Source organism: Cydia splendana, chromosome 3 (assembly GCF_910591565.1).
Source record: "Cydia splendana chromosome 3, ilCydSple1.2, whole genome shotgun sequence".
NCBI classification, from domain to species: domain Eukaryota; kingdom Metazoa; phylum Arthropoda; class Insecta; order Lepidoptera; family Tortricidae; genus Cydia; species Cydia splendana.
Window position 1 is genome coordinate 24474371 of NC_085962.1, and position 27889 is coordinate 24502259.

General features: G+C 44.5%; 3 protein-coding genes and 1 long non-coding RNA gene across 4 annotated transcripts in view; 1 reads left to right on the forward strand and 3 right to left on the reverse strand.

Moving 5' to 3' along the window:
- LOC134789394 (uncharacterized) overlaps positions 1-27889 on the reverse strand; it is a 485188-nt gene that overhangs the window by 72298 nt on the left and 385001 nt on the right. The window lies entirely within an intron of this gene.
- On the reverse strand, positions 11954-13066 carry LOC134806618 (malate dehydrogenase, mitochondrial-like). Its single transcript, XM_063779943.1, has one exon. It carries the CDS (start codon positions 13033-13035, stop codon positions 12004-12006), a length of 1032 nt encoding a protein of 343 aa, XP_063636013.1. The 5' UTR covers positions 13036-13066; the 3' UTR covers positions 11954-12003.
- Positions 13297-14336, forward strand: LOC134806619 (malate dehydrogenase-like). Its single transcript, XM_063779944.1, has one exon. The coding sequence runs from the start codon at positions 13315-13317 to the stop codon at positions 14323-14325; it is 1011 nt and encodes a 336-aa protein (XP_063636014.1). The 5' UTR covers positions 13297-13314; the 3' UTR covers positions 14326-14336.
- Positions 17732-27889, reverse strand: part of LOC134806620 (uncharacterized) — a 42681-nt gene continuing 32523 nt past the window's right edge. The window contains exons 11-12 of the mRNA XM_063779945.1: positions 25179-25454; positions 17732-18378 (exon numbers count right to left, since the gene is read on the reverse strand). Of these exons, the coding sequence (XP_063636015.1) occupies positions 25183-25454 (272 nt within the window). The 3' untranslated portion in view covers positions 17732-18378; positions 25179-25182. The remainder of the gene's footprint in view (positions 18379-25178; positions 25455-27889) is intronic.

The window sequence follows — 27889 nt, forward strand, 5'->3', positions numbered from 1 at the left end:
TATAGCCGGGGCAATAACTGGAAACGCCTCATTTAACAAGCACCTACTAACCCTACGTGTTACAGATAGCCCCCTCTGCAGAGCGTGCATGGAGGCAGAGGAGACAGCCGCCCACGTCATTCTCGAATGCCCAGGGGTGGCAAAATACCGGGCACAACACCTCGGCTCACCGGGGTCTCTCCCAGAAGTCGTCGGCAACGTCAAGGGTCTGCTAGGCTTCTTGGTAGAGTTGGGTTGGCAGGAATAGTGCCGCCAACCCATTACGCAAAATAGGCGCGATATTATGACGTCGAGTTGCGGAAACCAAGCCCGCGAAAACCTATACTACATTGTATCCTGAGGTAAGCTCCTAGGTTCTTGTGCGTGTTCTCGAGTGCTCCTATAGTTTCGTGGTGATAAGCAGTCGAGTGTAGCTTATTTATACCTAATAATCTACAAATATCGCTAAAAACACTGGACATAAATTCGGTACCTTGATCCGTTATAACGTCGCTTGGTACGCCATATCTTAAAATAAAATTATTTACAAATGCTTTACTTACAGACTCAGTGTCTTTCCTCTCTAAAGGATATGCTTCGACGAACTTAGTCAGTTCACACTGAATTGTTAATACGTACTTATAGTTGAAATTGTCTATTTCTAAAGGTCCTAGAATGTCTAAAGAAACTCTTTCGAAGGATGAACTTGGCGTTGTAGTTATCACCATTGGCTCCTTAGTGTATTTATTAGTGTGTTTGTTGTGTTGACTGTTGTAAATCTAATTTACTATCATAGTAACAAAATAATAGTATATGTATTACCACTAGCGCCATCTGTGTAAGATATGTAGTAACGTGTTTTTTTAAATAAAACGTTAGTTCATTTGCAACCCAACTTGAAGTTTCATTAGGTTACGGCCCCAGCTCGAAATTAATTAGTTTTTCGGAGATTTTCGGTAGTGTTTTCGTAGTGCACAGTAATAAAATGTCAGCGAACTATTCAGTGAACGTTCCAAAGTTAAAAGGGCGAGAAAACTATGACGACTGGGCGTTTGCTGTGGAAAACTTTCTCGTCTTGGAGGGCGTCGACTTGGCCAGCCAGCATGTGCTAGACGAGACAAGCGACAGAAAAGCCAGAGCCAAGATGATTTTAACCGTCGATCCATCGCTTTATGTCCATATTAAAGGCGAAACAACAGTGCGAAGTACTTGGACTAAGCTAAACTCATTGTTTGACGACTCCGGTTACACGCGTAAGATTAGCTTACTGAGGAATTTAATTTCAATACGTCTAGAAACAAGTGAGTCTATGACTGCGTACGTGACACAGTTAGTGGAAACGGCACAGAAATTAAAAGGTACTGGTTTCGAGATCAACGATGAGTGGATCGGTTCTTTGTTATTGGCGGGTCTTCCAGAGAAATTTAGCCCGATGATTATGGCTATCGAGCATTCGGGGATGACTATAAGTGCAGATGCTATAAAAACAAAGTTATTGGATATGAGTACAGATTTTGAGGTTAAATCAGAAACCGCATTCATTGCTAATAATTCGCACAAACGAAATGGAGGTAGCAATAAAACATTTCAAAAGAAACGTTACAACAGTGGGAGTAACGAAACGCAATCTTCGAGTTCATCGACATCTGGCAACGGAAACGTCAAGACGGCAAAAGCGTCGATTGTTTGTTATGGGTGCAAAAAAGCGGGGCATTATAAAAATCAATGTCCTGAGAGGCAGAAAGTGAAGATGAATGCGTTTAGTGCCGTATTTTCAACTGGAAAATTTAGCCCGAATGATTTTTACGTTGATTCAGGCGCGAGCGGCCATTTTGTGTCTAATAAAAACATTCTATCCAATGTTTGTTATCAACCGAAAATGAAAGAAATAATAGTTGCTAATAAAGCCTGTGTGCCAGTAGTGTGTTCAGGAGATACACAGATTACTACAGTGGTGAATAATACGGAGTATGACATTCCAGTTCGTGATGTATTGTGCGTTCCTAACCTAACCACGAATTTGTTATCAGTCAGTCAGCTGATTGCGAATGGTAACAAGGTTCATTTTGAGAAAACTGGCTGTTACATTATAAATGCACAAAATCAAGTCATCGGAAGGGCTGATTTAATAGATGGAGTGTACCGTTTAAACATCAGGCAAATAAGTATGCTAGCAGCAACAGCAACTTCAAGTATGGATGAAGTTTGGCATAGACGTTTAGGCCATATTAATGCAAATGATCTCAGTAAAATGAATAAAGGAGTAGTTGAAGGTGTCTCATTTCAAGAAAAAAGTGGCAGGTTAGATAAATCCAGCTGTGAAGTATGCTGCGAGGGAAAGCAAGCAAGACTGCCATTTCCCCAGAGTGCAAGCAGAAGCAAGGAGGTCCTGGAATTAATCCACACGGATTTGTGCGGCCCAATGGAAAATAAGTCGCTTGGAAATGCAAGATACTACCTCTTATTTGTAGATGACTATAGCAGAATGTGTTTTGTTTACTTTCTTCAATCAAAACATCAAACATTCAGATACTTCAAGGAGTTCCAGAAATTAGTTGAAAACCAGCAGTCTAAGAAAATTAAAGTTTTAAGAAGTGACGGCGGTGGAGAATTTTGCTCAACTGAAATGGAGAGCTACTTGAAGCAGTGCGGCATAGTGCATCAGAAAACCACTGCTTATACACCAGAATCTAACGGCGTTTCAGAAAGATACAACCGTTCTTTAGTAGAGAAAGCACGCTGTTTTCTCTTTGATGCTCAATTTGACAAGAAGTTTTGGGCAGAAGCCATAAACACAGCAGTGTATGTGAAAAATAGGTCACCAGCATCAGGACTAGATGGAGATACTACACCTTATGAAAGGTGGACAGGCAAGAAACCAAACATTGGCCATTTACGGGTCTTCGGTAGCCCAGTGATGATGCATGTCCCAAAGCAAAAGCGTAGAAAATGGGACAAGAAAGCGACCAAGATGTTCCTTGTTGGTTATTCAGAAGTCACCAAAGGTTATCGCTTGTATAATCCAAATTCTCAGGATATAGTTATTGCCAGAGATGTAATAATTATGGAAAATTTAGGTGTAAAGGAAACAACACTTATGGTAGAAGATAATCAAGAGGAGGCTAGTGAGTGCGTGACTTTAGAGGCAGAGAGTAGCCGGTCTAGAAGTATGTCACAGAGTACCACAGACGACAGCGTTCTCGAGGATAACAATGATGTCACATATGTTCCTAGTGAGGATGACAGCTTTTATGAGCTAGAAATGGATTCGACACAGGAAACAGAGCAAGAAATGCAGGAGATGTCCAAGCGTGTTCGACGTCAACCAGATTACTATGGATATGCTTCCATGTGTGTTGATGAGGTTCCAGGAGAAAATATCTCACTTACCGAGGCTGTGACTGGACCAGAAAAAGTGCAGTGGCAAAGTGCAATGAAAGAGGAACTAAAATCTTTCAGTGATAATGACACTTGGGTGCTGGTAGATAGGCCAAGTGATGGTACAGTGGTAAAAAATAAGTGGGTGTTTAAAAAGAAATTTAACAGTGATGGTGAAGTGCGCTATAGAGCAAGGTTAGTCGCAAAAGGTTTCACGCAAAAGAAGGGCATAGACTTTACAGAAACCTTCTCGCCAGTGTTAAGGTACTCTACTCTAAGACTCTTGTTTGCCCTGAGTGTTCAATTAGATTTAAATATGAATCACTTAGATGTACCAACAGCTTTTTTGAATGGTTTCATTAAAGAAAATGTTTACATGGAAATACCAGAATGCTCAAATTTTGTTAATTGTGATAATAAGGTATTAAAATTAAAGAGGGCAATTTATGGCCTAAAGCAGTCTGCTAGGGCCTGGTACACTAGGGTAGAAGAATGTTTGTTAAAACTGGGTTATCAGAAATCAAAGTATGAACCCTGTCTGTTTATAAAATGTGAAAACAATGTGAAAGTATATATTGCATTATTTGTGGATGATTTCTTTGTGTTTTATAATTGCAAAAATTCATATGAAGAGTTAAAGTCTGAACTTGTTAATAAATTTAAAATAAAAGACTTAGGCCAGATCAAGCAGTGTTTGGGAATGAGAGTAAATGTTAAAAAAGATTGTATCACTGTTGACCAGGAACAATTTGTTGAGAATATTTTAAACAAATTTAATATGCCTAATTGTCAAGGATCAAGTACTCCTATGGAGGTCAATTTAAAATTAGAAAAGGAAGTAAATAATTGTGATAAGAGGTATCCCTATCAACAATTAATAGGTAGTCTTATGTACCTGTCTGTTCTAACACGACCCGATATCGCTTATAGTGTAAGTTTTCTTAGCCAGTATAACAACAGTTATAATGAAACTCATTGGAAACATTTAAAAAGACTGTTAAGATATTTACAGAAGACTAAAAGCTATGGTTTAGTTTATAGAAAGAGTAGTACTTCTTTGCATGGTTTTGTGGATGCTGATTGGGCAGCATGTACTATAGATAGAAGATCTTATACAGGTTATTGCTTCATAATGTCGGGATGTGTAATATCTTATGAATCCAGAAAGCAAAGAACTATTGCCTTGTCGAGCTGTGAATCGGAATACATGGGATTAAGTGAAGCTTGTAAAGAGGCAATTTATTTAAACAATTTGTTAAATGACATCTTAAAACCATGTGAGAGTACACCAATATGCTTATACAGTGATAGTCAAAGTTCACTAAGATTAGCAGCTAATCCATTGTTCCACAAGAGAACTAAGCATATTGATGTGCGACATCATTTTGTTAGAGAGTGTGTTATGTATAATAAGGTCAAACTAGAATATGTACAAACTTCTAACATGCCAGCTGATTTGCTCACAAAAAGCCTTAGTGCAGACAAGCATTATAAATTTATGAAATTAATGGGCATATCAGGAATGTAAGTTACATATTATGTAAGCTTCTGTTTGTTGTTTTTGAGACTAAAACTCTCAGGTAATTTTTTGATTATTTTGTTAGGAGAGGATGTTGTAAATCTAATTTACTATCATAGTAACAAAATAATAGTATATGTATTACCACTAGCGCCATCTGTGTAAGATATGTAGTAACGTGTTTTTTTAAAAAAACGTTAGTTCATTTGCAACCCAACTTGAAGTTTCATTATTGACAATGTGCACATTTCTTTACGTATTCGTATACATCGTGGCTCATTCTTGGCCAGAAGTAATGACGTTTAATATTATTGAGCATTCTATTAACCCCCGCGTGGCCACTGGTGGGTAATAGATGGATGGGCATATAGTACAATAGCAAATGAACTAAAATCCGCGATTCACTATGTAAGATTCATAATGTATTTATAAGCTCTACATGTTTTGTCTTATATATGTCGCAGTCGGATCGTATAATCCGCCGTATTACATTACGGCTAGCCGTTTTCAAAAACAGGGGCGTTTTGAAATGCGGTGGTTTAACGATTAGCCGGATTGAATGCGGCTGAATGAGAATCCGCCGGAATTTATTCGGCGCCATACGTTCTTCAACACGGCTAGCCGTAATGTAATACGGCGGATTATACGATCTGACTACGACATTTATATATTGCATGTATACCTATTATAAGTATATATATACGTTTTGTATGTTATTGTTTTTCTATTGTTGTTTGTTGCTGTAAAAGTAGCACTGCCAACAATCTCTCTGCTTTGCCTTAAGTTTGGTAGTCACAACCGTACCCACAAAATTTGTCACAAACGTACCCAACCAACACTTTCTAAAACAAAAACTCGCCTTGTCTGAGTCTAATAATCTACGTAAAAAGTAATCACTCGTAATTAACTACTAATGATCAACTTATTACTAAAAAGTAGTAGATAATTTATCTGTATCCAATTACCGGCAATTATCGAAAGAAATCGAACAAACAAAAATAGGTACTTTTGAATGTTGAAAAGCAATGTGGGTTCCTGCTTACTTTAAAGTCGCGCGCTGGCCAACGGAATACTGGGACACGCATTCAGACTTGTCATTTAGTCATTTATTCAATATTGCATTGTCATGTACATACCTACATAATAAGTTGTTACAATTTAAAAAGGCCAGTTCATGACACCAAATGACACCCTGTAAGGGCACCTAATAGTAGATACATACTTATTTACAGTTTTATATGATTCAGACAAATCTATATGGTAGTATAATAATCATTTAAACTTATCAATTAATTAATAAAATGTCAGCTAGTCACATAAATTAATTCAGGATTGTAACGTCAACAAATACATTGAAATAATAAATATTCTTCCCAGACGAATATACTCAAAAAGACATAGCCTTGTCGGAATTCCGTGCAATATCACCAAACATAAAAAATATAGACAGCACTTCGCTTCACCTCCTTGGGTCACCCGTCCTGGACGAATCTTTTCCGGCATTTGTCAATCAAAATTATCAAAATTTTATTACGTTTTCAGACCGCTTGCGCCAAATCAATGTTCACATGGCTTACACTTTAATTAAATACTGCCTTTTCGTTCCAAAATTTACATATGCCCTTCGTTGCAGCCATCTTTGGATGTACCCCGACCTTTTAGAAAAACTTGGTGATGTAATAAAAACCAGCCTTACATCAGTCATAAACATTGATGTGGACTACAACCAATGGTCCCAAGCCTCCCTACCTATTAGACACGGAGGTATTGGGATCCGCAAAATTTCGAATATATCACTTCCTGCATTTCTTTCATCAATTCACAGCACTCAAAATTTAGTTGCCAAAATTCTAAAAAACCCTCCTGATCTCAAAATTTCCTTTGCCACAGATGCCATAGATTTTTGGAGGGCGAACAGCCCCAACACTGTCCTGCCTACGACCCCCTGCTCGCAACGACAATGGGATGAGCCGCTCTGCGCTCTGGTACGGGATCACCTGCACGAAACGTTCACCAGTCCCGTGGAGCGTGCTCGTCTCCTTGCTTGTTCCGAGTGGGAGTCGGGGGCGTGGTTACACGCTTCACCCTCCAAAAATCTAGTCACTCTTCTCAGCAATGAGACATTTAGACTTTCGGTGGCACTGCGACTCGGTGCGGTCTGTGTCGCCCCGCACACATGTCACTGTGGTTCCACCGTCACTGGTAAGGGCCTGCATGGTCTGTCTTGCAGCAGAAGCGCGGGCCGCATCACACGCCACGCCAGTATCAACGACATTCTGCGCCGGGCCTTTACCAGTGCCGGAGCACCAGCCGTCCTAGAACCCACAGGCCTGACCAGGGACGACGGCAAACGGCCCGACGGCATGACTCTGGTTCCCTGGAGGCTGGGCCGGCCCCTAGTCTGGGACGCCACGTGCGTCGACACTCTGGCGCAGTTCCACCTCCCAGGGACCTCGACCAAGGCCGGGACGGCCGCCGCAACGGCCGAGCACCTCAAACGGCGCACATATGCAGCCATTGATTCTGGTTGCATGTTTGAGCCGTTTGGGGTAGAAACCCTCGGGCCTTGGGGACCCGGGGCACATAATATATTTAGGGAGCTGGCGAAGCGTCTTAATGATGCTACGGGTGACCAGAGGGCTGGGTACTTCCTCGCCCAGCGAATTGGCATTGCCATTCAGCGCGGCAATGCCACCAGCCTTCTGGGCACCCTACCATCCGGCGCCGAGCTAGCTCCCATTTTTTATTTGTAAATATGTGTATATAGTTGTTAGAGTTTAGTCTTAGTTTTAATTTTAATGTTTAGTTTAATTATTTTATAAATAGTTAATTAAATTATGTTGTCAATTTACTATATTATATTTTATATGTTATTTTTCCTTGTACGTATTTATTATTTTTATTGCTTTATTTATGTTCCCGCTTCTCTCTCCCCTTGAAGTCTACCCCCACGATCCGTATAGTTCCGATGTTATAACGACTGTCACTACCGTACCCTTTTTTTTATGTTGACGGAGTGGTAATCTGCGTTACGCATTCCCCCGGCCTGGGAAGCCATTGGGGTATATGTGGGACTCCCCCCTGCAGTGGGTATACCTCCTCTCGTCCTCTCCTCCTCTCCTATTGAGAGGGCGAGAGGAGGTATACCCACTAAAAGCCACTCCGGCGTCCCCTTCTTACCGTTTTGAAGGAGCCATGGGATGCCTGAGATTCTACGATGACTCCTTCCGGTGGCCCTGGCTTATCTTACGCCAGAGTACCCACAGCGATGGGTCACTACCGTATCCTGGCACAACTGTACCCAGTCTACCTACCTACAATGGCAGTCGCGTGCGTGCGCCCGCTCCGTGCAACCACGCCAGCTAGGCCGCCCTGGGTGGGTAGTGAAGGGTGAGTTTTACAATTTAGTCTTAGAGTGTACGAGTAGGTACTTACTGTAGATTATTCGCACAGACCGACTGGAGTCGGGCCGCGCCCCCGCCTGTACGCATTTTTAACCTACTTCAATTTCATAGAAGGACTAGGTTCTGTATTCGGTTGTGGCTATGTTTTTTATTTTTTTTTTATTTTTTTTTATGTATGTTCACCGATTATTCCGAGACCCGTAGGCCGATTTGACTAATTCTTTTTTTGTTAAAAAGAAGGTACTTCCAAGGTGGTCCCACATTAATCTGGTGCTGTGCTGTTCCGAAACATGGACGCTGAAAGCTAGGCTAAGGGATAGGATTGACGCATTCGAGATGTGGTGCTGGCGTAAAATGCTGGGAGTGTCATGGACTGAACACCGCACCAATGCTTCAATCCGAAGCCAACTAAAAGTCCTCACTCCTCTCTCTGTAGTCTGCTTGCGGAGAGCTCTTTCTTTCTTTGGACACGTGGCGAGACGAGAATCACACAACCTCGAGAAAATCATAATGATTGGCCGTGTCGAGGGAACAAGAAGTAGAGGCAGAGCTCCAACTCACTGGACGGATCCTCTCCTGGAGGCAATTAATAGTGGCACACAGTCCGCACTTCATCAGGCTCAGAACAGAGCAGCCTGGAGACTTCTTATAGATAGCGCTACTTATGGTGGTCACGACCCTCAGCTGTGAGGATAACGACGAAGAAGACCTGATGATGATGATTGTTTTGATCATAATCATGACGATTTCTTAAAATGTAGGACGTTCAGCGATTACTCCCAAGACCCGTGGTCCGATTTGAGCAATTCTTTTTTTGTTTGAAGGGAACTGCCTCCAAGGACGTCCCACATTAATCTGGTGCTATTCTGATGATGGGATCCATGAAGCATTGAGGGAACTCCTCAATTTTTAAAGGCACATGTATGTGATTTGGGTATTTTCTTAAGCAAATCAAGCATTTCCTCCTGAAAAACACTAATTTGATGAAGTGGACCTGGTGATGATGATTGTTGATGATAATGACGATGATTTTATAAATGTAGATTACTCCGGAACCCGTGGTCCGATTTGAGTAATTCTTTTTTTGTTTGAACGAAGTTACCTCCAAGGTGTTCCCATCATATTGTTGGTTCTATTCTGATGACGGAATTTATAAGGAAATGAGGGAACTCCTCAATTTTTAAAGGCACGAGTATGGCGACATCGTTGTTTTAACTCAAGCATTTCCTCCCGAAAATCACCAATTTGATGAAGTTCAACTGTAGCCTTACCACGAGTTTGACACTACATATTCACTAACTTCTTCGTAACTTACTTAGGTACTATACATCTCGCTCGCACTAATAGGATGCCAGTACGAGCGAGCCGCATAGAAAGTAAGTTATGCACACGCTAGCGAATATGTCAGTGTTAGACTTATGGTAAGGCTACTGAGGAGTCGGGAAATGGCGGTTGAAGGGTTGGTGGTTCAGGGTTCAGGGTTCCGTGATCAGGGATTGATGTGCTGTGAGGTTGAGTGATCGGGGGGTTGAGGGATTGAGACAGTGACGGGGCGGAGGATGGATTTTGTGTTTGTGCAGTGACAGGAATGATTTCGATTTTAGTGATACGCATTATTGTTTTTCATTCATGCGTCACGCGACTCACGCGTCACTCATAAGCTTTTAACAATGCGTTAAAACTAAAAATGGAAAAATAAAAACTTTTACAAAAAAAAAGTAAACCGACTTCAAAAAGGATAAAATAAAATATTAGCCGTTTTAAGTATATGCGTTACCAACTGATATGTTTGAAGTCGGTGCCAATACAAATATTAACAATACCAGTCAAAAATAATCAGCTTTATGTCTATAAATCACATTACAACTGTACTAATATTATAAGGGTGAAAGTAATACTGTCTGTCTCTTTGTCACCTTTTCGGCTAAACAACTGCCATGTTAACTGGTGAAATTTGCGATGCAGGTAAAAAGTTAAAGCCCTGTAAATGGTCCTTTAATTGTTTTATATTTTTCTCAAAAATGGACGGCAAAGTCGACTTTGCCGTCTAAAAAATAGGTCGCGAAGCGCGTAGTTTATGGTCAGTCAAAAATTAAAAAGTTAAAAATATTGCAGTCTCGATTTTGGGACTGCAATGTTGCATACAAATTCCATTATTTGTCGAGTTCTAAATTTTTTAAAAGTTGAAATGACCATATCAAATGAAGGCACAGGCCCATTAAACAGCCAAACAGATGATTAGTCCCGCGGGTATTTAGCTGTCTCAAATAGGTTGGCGTATTTTTGGCAGAAAAATACGCTTCTATTTTTTTATTAAAAAAATAAAAAGGCGCAAAGGGATTTTTTCTGTAAAATTATATACTTAAGAACGTTGCTTTTGTAAATTATTTCTATGATATTTATATTTCTTGCACCATTTTTAAGAAAAGCACTATATATGACTCGGCTGGAAGGCTACTTGCTGGCTTCGGATTCAATTAAACGGACTCCCAAGGTCGTCCGTTTAAAACGAATCCTCAGCCTGCAAGTAGCTACTTCCGCGCCTCGACAATAATGTACTATTGAAATCAAGTTCTCTGGATAAGAGACGGGAAATAACTCAGTCCCAATCCCACACCTGAGTACTTACTATGGCCAGTTCGAAAATTTGTAAAAATTGCTCTTTAAAAAACATGTCGGCAATCGCATTGGTTTTATACTAGTACGAACAAACATGGTACGGACTCCGGTGGAGTGTGTTCTTAGGTATCTACAGAAAGTATGATCCTTGCTGTCGTGTAAGGCAATCCAACGTATAAACATATAGCCACATTCTTATCAAATCGGCCTAAAATCATGGTATGCTTCAAATTTGTCTTGGCACCGACTTCAAACATATCAGTTGGTAACGCATATACTTAAAACGGCTAATATTTTATTTTATCCTTTTTGAAGTCGGTTTACTTTTTTTTTGTAAAAGTTTTTATCAATGTGCCTATTCCTATTATACATTATGTATGGCAGAAGCGATGACGTCCGTCCGGGGCCAGTCACGTCCGCGAGGACGTTGCGGCCGAACAAATGTGAAATGCGCGCCGACTCCGTTCGGTGGGAATACTGGGAATCGTACTTTACACATTCACTGCCAGCGACCCGCTGCACTGTTCGTCGGCCCTTTTCGCTACATACCTACGGTTTATCCCGTGTTATCGGCTACGCTTGTAGCGCGTAGTTCGCGCTACACGCTATTGGTTATTGTGCCTGCCAAAGACGTCAACTGACGCGCGCGGCTAGAGCCTAATATCAACCCGCCTGCATTCTGACAAAGTTCACGATGACGCGCCGCGCACGACAGGCGCGACGCTCAAGAGGTTACATAGTTACGCGCGTGCGATGCGATGGATGTAGGAAGTGGGGCGTCAACCTACGAACATTGTTCGTGCTTAGTTTATTAAATAAGCTATTAGTGGCAATAGATAGTCAATACCTACTATACCCCATAGAACCGTTATTACTATTGATAATGATAAAAAAAGGCTTCTTCTACTCTTGAAACAATAAGTGATATCAGAAAAACATTAATAGGTATTATAAAATACCATCGCCCACACTGTTAACTGTACATCGGTGGACCTTATGCCTTTTGTAATAAGGTCCGCCGATGTACAGTCAGGAGTGTTGCTGTTTGTACGACAAATAAAAGGAACTCAAGTTCGTGTAAATCATGTTGCAATTTTTCGAGGGTCAAGTATAATAACGACCTAAAGTTTTGACAACGCCGGCGTATTCTTCTCCTTTTGAAACATCCTCCTGTATGAGGGGCAGCGCCGCCGTCAGGAGCTCCCGCTCGAAGTCGCTCATGTGGTAGTCGCACAGGCACTCCGTGATCCCGTCGGCGCCCACCTTCACGGGGCCAGAGAAATATCGCGTCCCAAACATCAAGTTCGGACTGTACGTATTCACTATTACTTCTCTCCCGTTAATTGCGTCTACTATTGAGTCGATAAACTCATGGATCGACCACGCCATAGCCAATGTAGCTGATTCTGTGCCTTGTTTATTAAGTATAACGTCTTTATCGGCCGTCCTCAAGAACCGCGTCAACATATCGGCCTGTTCCGAACTAATACAATAACAGGAGGGTTCTAAATTAGAAAATAAAGGCACTATAGTTTTATCGGAATGACCGCCGACGACGGGAACTCTTATTGTTTTGGAATCCACGTCCAGCATCTTGCCGGCAAACGCGCGAGCTCTCGCCGTGTCTATGTGCGTTATGCCGAACACTTTGAAAGGATTGTAACAATTGTACGTCGTCAGTAAAGCGCTCGCAAAAGGCACTATGCAGTTTATAGGATCCGTGGAAATAGCGAATAACGCTTCAGGATTGTGATTAGCGATGGTTAAACAGACTTTTTGTATGGCGGGTGCGTTCTCGATGATCATTTGGTGCGGCGTGGTGCTGAGCTTGCGCGGTATGCGGGCGACCAGCGCGATGAGGTCGGAGTCGCGGAGGGCGAGCCCCAGCTGCTGGTCGCCGGCGAACGACTCCACGACCGGCCCTCCGGGGATGTTGTTCAGTTCGCAACCTACTCCATAAATCTTGTCGTCGTCATCGTACAGGTGGAGTCTGGTTACCTTCTGGTTAGTTTTCAACAACAATCCCAAGTTCAATCCTACGTCGTTCCCGGCGCCGATCACGGATACGTGAACATTTCTCACTTGTCTACACTGACAGTATTTCAAAAGCCGAAAAATACATTTTTGAGTAAACATTTTTTATTTACATTTTCTTCTTTAGACTGTTTAAAAACTGACAAAAAGTCAAAGATGACATTGGTAAATCATGTCAACGTTGACGTATGCAGCATTCTTCTTCATTCGTATTAGGTAATTATATTTTGTCAAACTTTTTAGTAGTTTCACCCTAACTGGCATGCTTCACTAGTTCATGGTATATTCTTTGACTAACAAATCTGTCACTAGTCAGACAGACTAAGTATATTTTTTTATGTCTTTTTTATGAAATACATTTATTTGAGAATATTAGGCACCATGTTGGTCACAAGGAAGTTTTCCAATATTTTAACACGAAGTAGGACTATTAAATCGAGTGTTAGATTGTTCCAAGTTTGTGTGATGGGAGGCGCGAGCGAGATCGGGCAAGCCGTCAGTTTGTTGTTGCGCACCGAGCCGGCGGTCAGCAAGCTGGTGATCCACGACACGTGGGAGGCGGCGCCGGGTGTCGTCATAGAGCTCTCGCACATTCCCGCCAACTCCACACTAAAGGGCTACTTAGGAGAAGTGACAATGAAGCAAGCGCTAGGCAGCAGCGACTTGGTACTTTTAGTCGGAGGACTACTCAAGACTCCCGGCGTATCCGACAAAGCATGTTTGGACGCCAACATGGAATTTGTAAAAACCGTATCCTCACAAATCGGCAGACTGTCTAAAATGCCATTCGTGGGAGTCGTCGCCGAGCCGCTCAACTCTCTGGTGCCGATGGCCGCGGAATTAATGAGAAATACAGGTACGTTCGATGGTAGGAAACTGTTCGGCGTCACCACAATAGATTGGATCAGAGCCCAGACACTCTTCGGGACGCTTCACGGCATGGCACCCGAGGAATGCTTCGTGCCAGTCATCTGCGGGCATTCCAATAAAACCACCGTACCTCTCATTTCGCAGTCCAGACCCGGAGCGAATATGACGGGTACGGAAATACGAAAGTTTGTAAGTGAATTACAAAGGTACGACGAGATTGTGACGCAAGCCAAGCACGGCAAGTCGCCGACGGTGTCGGTGGCGTACAGCGTGCTGGTGTTCGTGCAGGGGATCCTGGCGGCGCTGAGCGGCCAACACGCCCACGTGCACGCCTACATCGAGAACAATGATTTCGGAACATCATACTTTTCCGGTTTAGTGCAAGTCGATTCGAACGGTGTGAAAGAGATGACGAGATATACCAACCATATCTCCGAATACGAGTGTCAGATACTAGAAGAAGCTCTGGATCAATTGAGGAAAGATGTCGCTACGGGGAAGAAAATATTAGAAGTGGAGTAAAAAATTTAAATGTCCATCCATCCGTGAACACTACAAAATCCCTCAAGTTTTTGGCGCAAAGTTTAGCGAAACGGCTAGTACTAACGTTTTTATTAGTGCGTGTGTTGTGCGTTGGGCTTTTCAGCATATTTATTATGTGTATTTTATACTGCACCTACTTTTCTAGTTATATCCGTTCTGTTTATTGCGGAAATAATAATAACGTTTCATTCAAGACTTTTTTTTTATTCTTTATACGCTAAAGGTATATGTTGGTAAAATAAAATCGACATTACCAAGTCTTGGACATTTATTTAGGTACACACAATCCCGGTTATTTCATCTAGAGTACTACGAAATAAATCCAAGGAAAACTAAATCATATCACAGAAAATTATTAATTCATTTAGATTTTAACTAAGCAGCAAAACAATAATCACTAGGTATACGTTCTAGACAATATTTACTAAACACGACAATTAGTAATAAGTAACTATGCTAAATTAGGAAACATTGGATACTGAACACGTTTAGTTTGGCTAATCAATTGATTTACAAATGAGGGTGGGTAACAAATTAAACTAAATTTTATTGTGCTAACTGATCACCCATTTGAATGTATAAAATACCTTGTGAACTCTTTTTCACATCAAACAATCTTCATGTGTAGAACCAAATAAACAGAATTACGTGCAAAAAATAAAGATCGTGTCGTAAAAATAGGAGCTTCCTCATTTTCGGAAATAATCGCTCCGAAAGAAAGCTACTTTCAATAAAAACTATGGTGTACTGCCATCTCGCCGAAATATTTTTCGCCTAATTTCACTTCCCAACCAACTTATTGCAGTACTTTTAGTTGGCAAACCAATGCTTAGCATATTATTATTTAGCATAATTTTTATTTGAACACAATTTTATTTAGCAGATGTTCATTTTACCACGATTTATTTAGAAAAATAGTTACTAAGCAAATGTTTTATTATACCTAACTATTTATTGTTAAATAACGTTTGCCCAAATTGAAATTTCGCATACTTTTTATTGGATCACAACTATATTTAGCATTTTTTTATGACCCGTAAAACGAAACTGCTCCCAGAGGTAGGTAGGTTATGGTTATTTTTTTTATGACCCTAAAAACGAAATTGCTCCCAGAGATTGGTAGGTTATGGTTATTTTTTTTTATGACCCGTAAAACGAAACTGCTCCCAGAGATAGGTAGGTTAGGGTTATTTTTTTTTAATGACCCTAAATACGAAACTGCTCCCAGAGATTGGTCGGTTAGGGTTATTTTTTTTTGGTGACCCTAAAAACGAATCTGCTCCCAGAGATAGGTAGGTTAAGGTTATTTTTATTTTGATGACCCTAAAAACGAATCTGCTCCCAGAGATAGGTAGGTTAGGGTTATTTTTTTTTGGTGACCCTAAAAACGAATCTGCTCCCAGAGATAGGTAGGTTAGGGTTATTTTTTTTTTGGTGACCCTAAAAACGAATCTGCTCCTAGAGATAGGTAGGTTAGGGTTATTTTTTTTATGACCCTAAAAACGAAACTGCTCCCAGGGATAGGTAGGTTATTCACAATATTAGGCGAAAAATAATTTATGCCTATCAATACATTCGACATAACAATAAAAGACATTTTGAAACATGACCAACTAAATATTTTGCCATACAATAATATTGTAAATAATCATTTGCGACATGTTATATATGCGAAACATTGGTCTGCCATCTGATAGTTTTGCCAAATGATACTATGGGAAAAATAGTTTGGGTAGTGATAATTTGCCATACAATTTTCGGCCACATATTAGTAAACCGAAAACTATAGCGATCATGATCGGTCCAGCCGTTTTTGAAAAAGTCTTCTTTTCTTAATAAAGACGTACAGGACTGCGGAGGTACTTCCTTATGCGTGTACGGAACCCTTCACTGAGCATGGCCGATTATCTTGTATAATTAGGCGGGTCCACACGGAGGGAGCAGCCTCGCGAGGAAATTTGAATTTGATTCGAGGATTGATGATGATGTTCAGTGTACGAGTCTTCCGTCGCTAAATATCGCTACCTGAGAAGCATCGTCTTAATCGTCTACCCTTATCAACTTATCACTGAGAGATATCTCTCTCTGCAATTTGTGTATCGGCTTTTAAGTTTTACGTGTAATTGTAAACAGTAAACACAATCAGGTAAATTTACTTATTTTTATGGATTTAAAATTCGTTACGGGTCCATTTGCTGACAGATCTCAACTCAATAGAGCCGATTTCCGTATTGTGATCGATATTTATAGATTTTTCGCACCCAAAATCAACAACTTGTTCATTTTCGTTTTCCCTTTAAGGTCTCTGCCCACTACACCGTATCATACCATGACCGTGCTATGAACGTATCAGGCACGGAATGTAACGCGATACGGACAACTATGCCCACTACACCGTGTCCACATTGTTTCATATCCGTACATAACGGGTGTAGTGTCCGTAGTAACCGCGTATCATCCCCATAGCATCCGCCTATAATCCCCGTAGCATCCGCGTTTCATACCCTTAGTACCCACGTTTTATCCGCGAGAGCATGACTCGTCAGAAAAAGCGAGCGAATAGTTATCAGACTGGTAAGAGCGAGCAAGAAATATAGCGATGCGTTTATAACAGGCAGAACGGTCACCATACCCGGTTATAACCCGTATGCTCACCGTTTCGCCGCCTGCACGCACCATTATGGCAACGTTGCGTGCCGTGCACGGAGCGTTTCGGCACCGGCAAAATATCCTCGCCGACAATTTTTGACGGTCCGTGCATGGCACGCGACGGGTATGGTCGGTGACGGAACGGGCTAGTGGGCATAGTCTCATACATTTTAATACAAAGATATTTTTTTTGACTGACACGTTCATAGCACGGTCATGGTATGATACGGTGTAGTGTGCAGAGACCTTTAAGATTGCTTTGAAAAGATACACGAGCGACAGCAGTGAATACCTACGTGCGGCACCATTTTGAACACCTGACTGAGGGACGCCATCTTGCTGAGCACTTTGGCCCGGGTGAGGCAGCCGTGCTCACTAAAGGTCTCTGCCCACTACACCGTATCATACCATGACCGTGCTATGAACGTGTCGGGCAAAAAAATATTCTTTGTATTAAAAAGTATGAGACTATGCCCACTAGCCCGTTCCGTCACCGACCATACCCGTCGCGCGCCATGCACGGACCGTCAAAAATTGTCGGCGAGGATATTTTGCCGGTGCCGAAACGCCCCGTGCACGACACGTAACGTTGCCAGAACGGTGCGTGCAGGCGGCGAAACGGTGGGCATACGTGTTATAGTGGCGTATGGTTATAAACGCGTTGCTATATTTCTTGCTCGCTCTTACCAGTGCAGTCTGATAACTATTCCCTCGCTCTTTCTGACGAGTCATGCTCTCGCGGATAAAACGCGGGTACTAAGGGGATGAAACGCGGATGCTACGGGGATTATAGATGGATGCTATGGGGATGATGCGAGGTTACTACGGGCACTGAACCCGTTATGTACGGATATGAAACAATGTGGACACGGTATGGGCATAGTAGTCCGTATCGCGTTACATTCCGTGCCTGATACGTTCATAGCACGGTCATGGTATGATACGGTGTAGTGGGCAGAGACCTTTAACATGACACAGCACGCTGCCGCGCGAGCACGGCCGACATGGCTCGGTGTGGACCAGCCTATTGCCGCAGATATATTTGATTGAACGGCCCATTCTTCGCATTTGCGCGTAATTCAGCCTATCTGTTCTAAAGATCATAATACTGAAATTAATGCCATATTGTTGATTTATACTTATTATATACATTCATCTACAGTTCTTTATAATTTGTTATAATTATAAAGATTTGGCCCTAAACATTAACGTATGTATAAAACTTAATACGGTACCTCCGAAAGAGGTAAATTTCATTAATAAAAATGGAAATATACTTACAAGTTAGCTTAATATCTAGTAACAATATTGGCTACTGCGTCACTGCTTTATTTACGATTGCGACGAACGGCAACCGGCTCACCTACAACCTTTGATGTGCATCTGCAAATAAAAAAAATAGCAAATTAATTTTGCACTCAGCAGTGTCGCCCAATAACACAATCACAGTTTTGGGATGAAAGAAAAAATTCACCGCCTTAGGCAAAACTTGAACTCACGACTCCACCGACTGAGCTGCTGCAGCGAACATTTCTACCATATCCCTCATTGTCATACAAGCTCATGGGACGCACGAGAGTCAGCCCCCGCCAGGGCGTAAGAACTATTGAGACTTGATGGAATCTAAAATTAACTAGGCTAATGGATGAAAGTGATGGACTTTGTTCTATGTGAATTGTTATATTCACCTCTGTGTACCATTTGCATGTTTGCTGTTAGGGTGCCGGGCATGTGAACCTCTATACGAGGGTGAATCAAAAAGTTCTTACAAATAGGATCAAAAGTATCACAACCAAAAGAAAATATTTCTGTTTAAACTATAAAAAAAAATCCTTTTTTTATATATACATTTTATGTGCCCTTATTAATATTATTTTACAGTCATTTCTTAATTTTCTAAAATGTTTTTCGTAGGTAAGTCTCTAAAAAAACTCCTCCGCGTTATCGTCGTCAAAAGGCCATAGTCGGTTTTCCATAGTAAGTCGGCCCTTAAATCAATTTGATTCGGGTTTTTTTTTGTGAGTACCTCTTATGGTGAAGGATATTTTTGCTGAGTATCAACATCCTACTAGTGACAGTATTTGACTTATGATTTTATAATTTTTTTTCTTTAATGTATTGTTTTTCGGGATGTATTCAAGCGATTTGCTTAATTTTTTAAAAAGTGTTCTTAATTTAGGTATGCATCGATACTCAAAAAACGAATACCAGTTATCATATAAAAAAAAAGAAAAATGAAGTAAAAAAAAAAATTAAACATATTTTTAATGTCGTTGTGAAATAGTGACAATGGAAAACCGACTATGGCCTTTGTTCCACGGATGTCCTTCGATAATTTAGGAAAGAAATAAAATTAAAAACCGGGCAAGTGCGAGTCGGACTCGCGCACGAAGGGTTCTGTACCATAATACAAAAAAAAAAAACAAAAAAATGCAAAAAAAAACGGTCACCCATCCAAGTACTGACCACGCCCGACGTTGCTTAACTTTGGTCAAAAATCACGTTTGTTGTATGGGAGCCCCATTTAAATATTTATTTTATTCTGTTTTTAGTATTTGTAGTTATAGCGGCAACAGATTTTTTTTTTTTTTTTTATTTATTAAGAAACAAACAGTCTTATAAAACAGATAAGTATATAGAGTAACATTCTTCTAGTAATAGACTTATAGTTTCCTATATGTAAACAAATATTATAATAAAAACTTATTACTACGTATAAATGACATGCATATGTACTAGTATGTGTGACGAGATATGCGAGGAAATCTTAATTTAGGTGGTCATACAGGTGTTTTTTATTTTAAAGAAGAAAAAACTAACTTTTTTATACAATCTTAGTGAGCTGCTAAATATGTCTACGTTTTGGCACTTTACATTGTACAACCTACATGTGCGTTTAATGTATGAGGGCTGTGCATGTTTAGTTCTGCTGCTTTTGATACTAAATAACATTTTATTTCGACAACTACGTTCTGTTCTGCGGGGTACGCGTAAATCTATCTTTTCTAAAAGTTCAGGGGCATCTACTAAATTATTGAATATTTTGAATAAGAAAATTAAATCAGTACAGGAGCGTCTTATGGAAAGAGATTAAAGATTGTAACTGGCTAAGGAGGAGGCGTAACTTTCGTAATTTCTACCTGTTCGGAATTCAAGAGCCTTTATGAATATTTTTTGTAATCTTTCTATTCTGTTTCTGTGTACATCATGACAGGGGTTCCATACTACAGAAGCAAATTCTAAGCGACTTCTAACATAGCTATTATAAAGTAACTTATACGTCAGGGGTCTTCGAAAGGGTTTTGCGACGCGAAGAATAAAGCCTAACTGTTTATACGCTTTATTTAGGATATTATCAATATGAAGATTAAAGGTTAATTTTGTGTCCATTATTACCCCCAAATCACGTATGCTATCCCGCCGAGTTAAAGTACCTCCACATAAAGTATAATTGTGTAATATGGGCTGTTTTTTTCGTGTAAATGTGATTACGGAACATTTGTCATTATTTAAAAAGAGGTTATTTTCAGCACAGTAATCCTCAAATCTTTTCAGATCGTCTTGCAAATCAGAACAGTCAGTGTGCGTTTTAATAACTCTGTAAATTTTGGTATCATCTGCATAAAGCAAGGCTCTCGAGTTGGACAAACACTCTGTAATATCATTTATGTACAGAATAAATAACAATGGGCCCAAATGTGATCCCTGTGGGACGCCTGACGTGGTCAGTTTGAAGACAGATGAAAAACCTCCCAGTACTACCGCTTGTGATCTGTTTTCTACGTATGATTTAACCCATCGGAAAAGGTCACCATGCATACCAAGGTTCCATAGTTTTAATAAGAGCGTATTATAAGAAATTTTATCAAACGCCTTTGCGAAATCTGTATACACTGCATCGACCTGATATTTATTGTCCATGGCATGACGTATAATCTCGCTAAAAGACAAAAGATTACTTTCGACGCTTCGACCTTTGTAGAACCCATGCTGGTTTGGATTAATATGACGACGAACGGCGTAGGAAAGCTGATCGGTTACAATTTTTTCTAATATTTTGCCAAATTGGCACAATTTTGAAATAGGTCTATAATTTTCGATATTCTGACTGATATTACCTTTGGGTATCGGTGTTATCCAAGCTGTTTTCCAGATTTGTGGAAAATGTCCTTCACTAATAGATTGTTTGAAAATCCAAGTGATAGGAAATACTAATGTGTCCGCGCATTTGCTTATTAATAGTGGGTGAATTCTATCAGGACCAGCGCCCTTGTTTACATTGACTAACTTTAAATATTTGAGAACTAAGTCATTTGTTAAATTAATTGTATTAATGTTAAAAACCGGTTTTAATGGAGGTTCTAGACAATCGATATCCACAGACGGTAAGGAAGAAAATTCAAAGACAGATTGAAAATGCTCGCTGAACATGTTACAAATACTTTCCCCGTCCGAAACTGAGACACCTTTGTAAGACATAGTCTGCGGTATACCTTTATTTGAAATTGTAGACTTCACAAAATTCCAGAAAAACTTGGAAGAATATTGGATTTTATTTTCGCTAAATTCTATGGTTTTTTTATAACAATCTTTTTCAACTGCCTCAGCTCTTTTTCTTAATATTTTAAACGTTTCGTAATCTAAAGGATTTCTAAAACATTTCCATAGTTTATGGAATTTTCTTTTTTCTTTTAATATTTTTTTCAAGGGTCTACTATGCCATACCGGAGTTGTGCGTGAAGTCTTTGAAGGAAAACGAGGTACATGTTTATCCATTAAATTATATAATAGGCTGTAAAAGTTTGTTACACAGGCGTCCACATTTAAACCCTTAAAGAATGTATCCCAATCTGTATTTGACAAATCATTATTCATATCATCAAAATTTGCTAAGTGAAACTTGTAAACAAGGGATTCGGCAGGCTTCATTGGTGGTGTGTAATTTAGCTTTAAATTTAAGTACAATGCTCCGTGATGTTTATCCTCCGGGGTTAAGGGAAACTCACATCTACTCACTTCACAGGTGGTGCTGCTAAATACCAGGTCAAGTATTCGGTTATTTGTGTTAGCAATATTGTTAAATTGATTAAGGGTATTAAGCGCCATAAAATCGCATAATGATTGTACTAAAACATTGCTAGAAGGATTCAATGATAAATGACATAAGTCTAGATTAGTCCATTCAGCCTGAGAAATATTAAAATCTCCAGTGATAAAAAATAAATCGTTAGGATGATCAAGTATGACTTGAGAAGTTAGGTCAAAAAATGATAAAACAGTGTCTTTGTGATTTGCACCGGGCGGAATATACACGCAACCTATATTTAAATATTTGCTCCGTGAGTACATGTTATCACAAAGAATAGGAAGTGAAACCCATAGGCAGTCGGAGTGCGCGGGGGAGGGGAGGGGCAGGGCCAGTTCCGCTGCAGCGGCATTAAATCTCGCTTCACCGCCATGGCCACTCCACCGCCGGGGAGGGGCAGGGCCAGTTCCGCTGCAGCGGCATTAAATCTCGCTTCACCGCCATGGCCACTCCACCGCCGGGGAGGGGCAGGGCCAGTTCCGCTGCAGCGGCATTAAATCTCGCTTCACCGCCATGGCCACTCCACCGCCGGGGAGGGGCAGGGCCAGTTCCGCTGCAGCGGCATTAAATCTCGCTTCACCGCCATGGCCACTCCACCGCCGGGGAGGGGCAGGGCCAGTTCCGCTGCAGCGGCATTAAATCTCGCTTCACCGCCATGGCCACTCCACCGCCGGGGAGGGGCAGGGCCAGTTCCGCTGCAGCGGCATTAAATCTCGCTTCACCGCCATGGCCACTCCACCGCCGGGGAGGGGCAGGGCCAGTTCCGCTGCAGCGGCATTAAATCTCGCTTCACCGCCATGGCCACTCCACCGCCGGGGAGGGGCAGGGCCAGTTCCGCTGCAGCGGCATTAAATCTCGCTTCACCGCCATGGCCACTCCACCGCCGGGGAGGGGCAGGGCCAGTTCCGCTGCAGCGGCATTAAATCTCGCTTCACCGCCATGGCCACTCCACCGCCGGGGAGGGGCAGGGCCAGTTCCGCTGCAGCGGCATTAAATCTCGCTTCACCGCCATGGCCACTCCACCGCCGGGGAGGGGCAGGGCCAGTTCCGCTGCAGCGGCATTAAATCTCGCTTCACCGCCATGGCCACTCCACCGCCGCGCGCCGCGCCACTGTCCTCCTCTGACCGGTCACACCTATACACTATGTATCGATCATCAAAATATTCCCTGTCGTAAAAATTAGAAGTCAACCAACTTTCGGTTATACATATGAAATCGTAATCTGCAAGGGCCACTTGCGAGAAAAAACTCTGTGATTTAGTTCGAAGACCCCTTACGTTTTGATAGTAACCTTTGAATAACTTACTATCCATTATCATAGAGTAATGTATTCATTTGCAATGGTATAAGCGTATACTTTATGTTTTGAGGCAATACTGTGAAGTAGTTGCATTTGGAATTAACTTGGGAATAAGCTAAAAGTACAAGATAAGTATTATAATAACAATGGTTTTTATTTGCACGTTTTATGTGTGTGATACAGAAAAAAACAGCAGTTTTGTAATAGAACAAAAAATGTACTAGCAGCAAAATAGCACTGACATAATTTAGACATTTAAACGCACATGCACATCGGTTAAGGAAGAATATATACGTAAACATGTAGCCATAGTAGGTTGCGATTGTATTTAGATTGGTTTGTCGAGTACAAACAAAAGTTACGTAACGCATACAGACAGGTGATAGTAAAAGTGACAAAAGATAACAAAGGCACTTAACGTGTAATACACATGATGCTAACAAAAATATAAATAGTCACTTTAATTTCGTAAGGTCCGCGTCATTGTTTATTCCTATTATTTTGGAAGTGTCGCTTTTTCGCATAAGAATCTTGCAATCACGCGTCCATAGAAACGCATAATTGAGCTCGGTTTTCTTTTGTCTGGCGTTCTTTAAAAGCAGCTTGTTTTCCGGTGTGAGGTGGTCACTAATAAAGATGGCTCGAGCTGGTCCGTCCAGGCCGATGTCCGCTGTGGTGAGGCCGCTGCCAGTAGCTTGTCCTTGCACATCCTTCTGGTGAATTTCACTATAATGGCTGGGGGGCGCGGCTCCATCGCGTTAGCACCTGCACTTCTCGTGTCGGCTGAATTTCCCTCCGACTTTGACTCGTTGCAATCTCGCGAGGGATTTTTGTTAACAAAACGACGAACACGGTTCATGGAATCGACATCATTTACTTCCATTTGGACACCGAGCTTACTGTAGATTGAGTTTAGTATCATGACAAGGTTTTCATTCTTATTCTTAGGTATGCCCGATATCTCGACGTTATTTATTCGAGCCTGTTGGTCTCTGACGCGCAAGTCGTTTTGGAGGTTATGTATTGTTTGTTTCCCAACCTCAAGTTCTGATTGCAATTTAGTAACGACGGACACCCTGCTCTCTAAAACAACTGTTCGATCTTCTAAATTTGAGAAACGAGTTTCCATTTCGCTCCACTTTGCATTAAGGGAGTCTACAGAGGTGGAAATATGTTCGATTTTTGACATCGTGGAGGTAAATTCTGCTCTAAAGGATTTGATCTCTTCTAGGACGGCAGATGATCCCTGTGAACTTTCTGGGCTCGCACGGCAATTATTACACCGTACTTTTTCTTTCCTCTCTGCATTCATTTTTCGATAATTGGTTTCTAGCACGCCTATACACGCATAATGGAATAGCCCACGGCAGGAACCACATTCCGCTCCTTCCGTCACAACTAGATTGCACGTTTTACACTTCATAGCAATAATTTTTTATCAATTTATGTATATAAAACAGTTACACTCGCGACCAAAACAATCGTTCTGTTTCTAAGCGCGTTTAACAACTTATTTGCGCGTGACACGATCTCTAGCCGCGGCCGCTGGGAGCGAACTGTAAAATACATCATCTGTGAAAATTTCAACTTTCTAGCTATCACTGTTCGTGAGATACAGCCTGGTGACAGACAGACGGACGGACAGACGGACAGACGGACAGACGGACGGACGGACGGACGGACGGACGGACGGTCGGACGGACGGTCGGACGGACGGACAGCGAAGTCTTAGTAATAGGGTCCCGTTTTACCCTTTGGGTACGGAACCCTAAAAAAGTAATATAATATTATCTCACCAGTTCATTCCTCGTTGCTTTTACTGATCTCGCTGCCCGAGTCGCTAACAGAGGTGGAGCGGATGCTGATGGACGTCTCCTTGAACTGGCTGATGAAGTCCAGGAGCTTCTGCAGGTTCCTCTGCGTCTTGATCTGGTCGGCAAGCAGCTGCCGCTTCTCCGCGTTGTGCTCGTCCAGGTTCTCCTTGAGCGTGGCTGCCCGGGCTTCCAGCTTGCGCAGTTCGACGCACAGTTGGATGTTTTTCTCTTGCAGTCGCTTGCGTTCTGCCAGTTTGTCTGAAATATAATGATTTGATATATTATCAATTTATCATGTGGTTTTGACTAAGCTAAATCAAGGTCGGGGGTACTCACCTCGGTACAGCAGGTGGTGTGCGGGGGTGGCGGGGTGTGGGTCGGGGTCGGGCAGGGCGGCGCCGCACGAGCAGCGCCCGGCCGGGGGGTACTCACCTCGGTACAGCAGGTGGTGTGCGGGGGTGGCGGGGTGTGGGTCGGGATCGGGCAGGGCGGCGCCGCACGAGCAGCGCCCGGCCGGGGGGTACTCACCTCGGTACAGCAGGTGGTGTGGGGGGGTGGGGGGGTGTGGGTCGGGGTCGGGCAGGGCGGCGCCGCACGAGCAGCGCCCGGCCGGGGGGTACTCACCTCGGTACAGCAGGAGGTGTGCGGGGGGTGGCGGGGTGTGGGTCGGGGTCGGGCAGGGCGGCGCCGCACGAGCAGCGCCCGGCCGGGGGGTACTCACCTCGGTACAGCAGGTGGTGTGCGGGGGTGGCGGGGTGTGGGTCGGGGTCGGGCAGGGCGGCGCCGCACGAGCAGCGCCCGGCCGGGGGGTACTCACCTCGGTACAGCAGGTGGTGTGCGGGGGTGGCGGGGTGTGGGTCGGGGTCGGGCAGGGCGGCGCCGCACGAGCAGCGCCCGGCCGGGGGGTACTCACCTCGGTACAGCAGGTGGTGTGCGGGGGTGGCGGGGTGTGGGTCGGGGTCGGGCAGGGCGGCGCCGCACGAGCAGCGCCCGGCCGGGGGGTACTCACCTCGGTACAGCAGGTGGTGTGCGGGGGTGACGGGGTGTGGGTCGGGGTCGGGCAGGGCGGCGCCGCACGAGCAGCGCCCGGCCGGGGGGTACTCACCTCGGTACAGCAGGAGGTGTGCGGGGGTGGCGGGGTGTGGGTCGGGGTCGGGCAGGGCGGCGCCGCACGAGCAGCGCCCGGCCGGGGGGTACTCACCTCGGTACAGCAGGTGGTGTGCGGGGGTGGCGGGGTGTGGGTCGGGGTCGGGCAGGGCGGCGCCGCACGAGCAGCGCCCGGCCGGGGGGTACTCACCTCGGTACAGCAGGTGGTGTGCGGGGGTGGCGGGGTGTGGGTCGGGGTCGGGCAGGGCGGCGCCGCACGAGCAGCGCCCGGCCGGGGGGTACTCACCTCGGTACAGCAGGTGGTGTGCGGGGGTGGCGGGGTGTGGGTCGGGGTCGGGCAGGGCGGCGCCGCACGAGCAGCGCCCGGCCGGGGGGTACTCACCTCGGTACAGCAGGTGGTGTGCGGGGGTGGCGGGGTGTGGGTCGGGGTCGGGCAGGGCGGCGCCGCACGAGCATCGCCCGGCCGGGGGGTACTCACCTCGGTACAGCAGGTGGTGTGCGGGGGTGGCGGGGTGTGGGTCGGGGTCGGGCAGGGCGGCGCCGCACGAGCAGCGCCGGGCGGGGGGGTACTCACCTCGGTACAGCAGGTGGTGTGCGGGGGTGGCGGGGTGTGGGTCGGGGTCGGGCAGGGCGGCGCCGCACGAGCAGCGCCCGGCCGGGGGGTACTCACCTCGGTACAGCAGGTGGTGTGCGGGGGTGGCGGGGTGTGGGTCGGGGTCGGGCAGGGCGGCGCCGCACGAGCAGCGCCCGGCCGGGGGGTACTCACCTCGGTACAGCAGGTGGTGTGCGGGGGTGGCGGGGTGTGGGTCGGGGTCGGGCAGGGCGGCGCCGCACGAGCAGCGCCCGGCCGGGGGGTACTCACCTCGGTACAGCAGGTGGTTTGCGGGGTGGCGGGGTGTGGGTCGGGGTCGGGCAGGGCGGCGCCGCACGAGCAGCGCCCGGCCGGGGGGTACTCACCTCGGTACAGCAGGTGGTGTGCGGGGGTGGCGGGGTGTGGGTCGGGGTCGGGCAGGGCGGCGCCGCACGAGCAGCGCCCGGCCGGGGGGTACTCACCTCGGTACAGCAGGTGGTGTGCGGGGGTGGCGGGGTGTGGGTCGGGGTCGGGCAGGGCGGCGCCGCACGAGCAGCGCCCGGCCGGGGGGTACTCACCTCGGTACAGCAGGTGGTGTGCGGGGGTGGCGGGGTGTGGGTCGGGGTCGGGCAGGGCGGCGCCGCACGAGCAGCGCCCGGCCGGGGGGTACTCACCTCGGTACAGCAGGTGGTGTGCGGGGGTGGCGGGGTGTGGGTCGGGGTCGGGCAGGGCGGCGCCGCACGAGCAGCGCCCGGCCGGGGGGTACTCACCTCGGTACAGCAGGTGGTGTGCGGGGGTGGCGGGGTGTGGGTCGGGGTCGGGCAGGGCGGCGCCGCACGAGCAGCGCCCGGCCGGGGGGTACTCACCTCGGTACAGCAGGTGGTGTGCGGGGGTGGCGGGGTGTGGGTCGGGGTCGGGCAGGGCGGCGCCGCACGAGCAGCGCCCGGCCGGGGGGTACTCACCTCGGTACAGCAGGTGGTTTGCGGGGGTGGCGGGGTGTGGGTCGGGGTCGGGC

Bases quoted from the DNA above. Each gene is read 5' to 3' on its own strand.
- LOC134806618 (XM_063779943.1), bottom strand. From the start codon at position 13,035: ATGTTTACTCAAAAATGTATTTTTCGGCTTTTGAAATACTGTCAGTGT.
- LOC134806619 (XM_063779944.1), top strand. From the start codon at position 13,315: ATGTTGGTCACAAGGAAGTTTTCCAATATTTTAACACGAAGTAGGACT.